Source organism: Marmota marmota, unplaced genomic scaffold, assembly GCF_001458135.2.
Source record: "Marmota marmota marmota unplaced genomic scaffold, marMar, whole genome shotgun sequence".
Taxonomy (NCBI): domain Eukaryota; kingdom Metazoa; phylum Chordata; class Mammalia; order Rodentia; family Sciuridae; genus Marmota; species Marmota marmota.
In genome coordinates this window covers 3,601,189-3,603,426 of record NW_025999999.1, presented here as the reverse complement: position 1 = coordinate 3,603,426, position 2,238 = coordinate 3,601,189, and the positions used below count along the sequence as shown (strand labels likewise).

Genomic DNA, 2,238 nt, shown 5'->3' with positions numbered 1-2,238 from the left:
CCCCCAAACCAGCTCACTTGCTGAACTAGATAAAAATAACAGATATGGGGAAAAAAATCCCTTCATCTGTATAGTAAAGTTCATCTTTATAGTACCCTGACCCCATGCCACACCCCCAATGGCCTCTGAAATCATCTAGGAAAGCAAAATTTGAAAAAGGTCAATGCATCAGCAGTCAAGAAACAAACAATAACCTTAATGACAACAGCAATCATGTACTGGCTACAGATTCCATTTCAGGCACTGATTTAATAAGTATCACACAAAGACTATCTCATTCCTCACAAATATTGTATAAGGAAAACATTACTATATCTTCCCTTTGGAGGTAAGAAAAATTAGGCCTCAATAGTCAGATTAAGTAATTTTGCCCAAGGTCACTCCAATGGCTTAGCCTGCATTGTCCCTCTGAAGCCTCTGTTCTGACACCAAGCAGACACAAGGGAAAGCAAACCTGGGGCAAGAAGAGGGACTCCCTCACATCACATATAGCTCCAACTTGGTATTCTCCCCCCACATTTATTCATAAAAACCACTGGTCCCTGGAAGCAGTTCTTACCCTCATTCAAAGTGAGGAACAAGATGTTGAGGCCCAGGCAGGTCAGCAAGGAACACAAAGGCATCTGCCACCTACAACACAGAGAGTCCTTATCACCAGACAGCCGCTCTTCCAGCCAGAAGAAAAGCCTGGGCAGCACAGATAGGACATCCAAACCAGAAGAGGTGGCAGCGTGGGGCACAGAAGACCAAGGAGAAATGGAAAGTGGGCCTGTCTCTCCAACAGGTGGCTAGGAGAAGAGTTAAGAGGTCATATAGCTCTGGGGTGAGAAAACTAGAATATCTGTAGAACTTTCTCCCAGAAGAAAGAATGTATAAAATATCTGTTAAGAAATCCAGTTAGGACTGGGGCTGTAGCTCAGTGGTAGAGCACTTGCCTAGCATGTGTGAGGCACTGGGTTTGATCCTTAGGATCACATAAAAATAAACAAATAAAATAAAGGCATTCTGTCCATCTACAATTACAAATAATAACAGAAATACTGGACATGATGGTATATCCCTGTAATTCCAATGACTCGGGAGACTAAGGGAGAAGATAGCAAGTTGGCAGCCAGCCTCAGCAATTTAGTAAGATCCTCAACAACTTAGCAAGACCCTGTCTCAAACTAAAATAAAAAGGGGTGGGGCTGGGCACAGTGGCACATGACTATAATCCCAAAGGCCCGGGAGGCTGAGAAAGGAGGATCACAAATTCAAAGCCGGCCTCCGCAATGGCAAGGCACTAAGCAACTCAATTAGACCCTGTCTCTAAATAAAATACAAAATGGGGCTGAGGATGTGGCTCAGTGGTCAAGTGCCCCTGAGTTCAATCCCCAATACCAAAATTAAAAAGGAAACCCAGTTAAGCTAGGCATAGTGGCACATGCCTATAATCCCAGCAACTCAGTAGGCTGAGGCAGGAGGATTGCCAAGTTTGAGGTTGGTCTTAGCAACGTGGCAAGACCCTGCTAAGTCTCAATTTTTTTTTTTTTTTTAAAAAGAAGGAATGGGGGGGCTGGGGTTGTGGCTCAGTGGTAGAGCGCTTGCCTAGCATGCATGAGGCACTGGGTTCAATTCTCAGCACCGCATATAAATAAATGAAATAAAATAAAGGTTCATCAACATCTAAAAAAAATACTAAAAAAAAAAAAAAAAAAGAAGGGATGGCTGAGGATGTAGTTCAGTGGTAGAGCACTTGTACAGCATGTGCAAGTCCCTAGAAATGCCAAAAAAAAGAGTGAGGGGAGCGTTGGAAGGATGTAGCTTAGTGGTAGAGTGCCCCCGTATAAAATCCCCAGTACTAAGAGAAAGAAAAGAAACCTAGTTAATACCATTCCACCTGTGTTTTGTTAGGGTATATTCTCCTGTGAATAAAGCTGATAAACATTCTTCTTTAATACTTTCCTTTATTCACTTTTTTTACATTTTCATAAGAACATACAACCATAGTATAGGAATTCACCCTAGAGCCAATCACAGTAGTGCACATCTGTAATCCCAGCAGCTTGAGGGGCTGAGGCAAGAGGATCACAAGTTCAAAACCAGCCTCAGCAAAACAAGGCACTAAGCAACTCAGTGAGACCCTGTTTCTAAATAAATACAAAATAAGGCTGAGGTTGTAGCTCAGTGGTCAAGTGCCCCTGAGTTCAATCCCTAAAACCCAGAAAAAAGAAAAAAAAAAAAAAAAAAAAAAAAAAT

The 2,238-nt window shown here is 42.3% G+C and overlaps 1 protein-coding gene across 6 annotated transcripts in view; it reads right to left on the bottom strand.

Annotated features, from left to right (window-relative positions):
• The window catches only part of Zfyve27 (zinc finger FYVE-type containing 27), a 25,558-nt gene that overhangs the window by 17,222 nt on the left and 6,098 nt on the right, over window positions 1-2,238 (bottom strand). For 2 of the 6 annotated variants that reach the window (XM_048807099.1, XM_015494597.2), the window contains exon 3: window positions 560-630. The exons of the other annotated variants lie outside the window; for them this stretch is intronic. In XM_048807099.1, coding sequence (XP_048663056.1) covers window positions 560-630 — 71 coding nt within the window. The remainder of the gene's footprint in view (window positions 1-559; window positions 631-2,238) is intronic. 6 annotated transcript variants of the gene reach the window in all.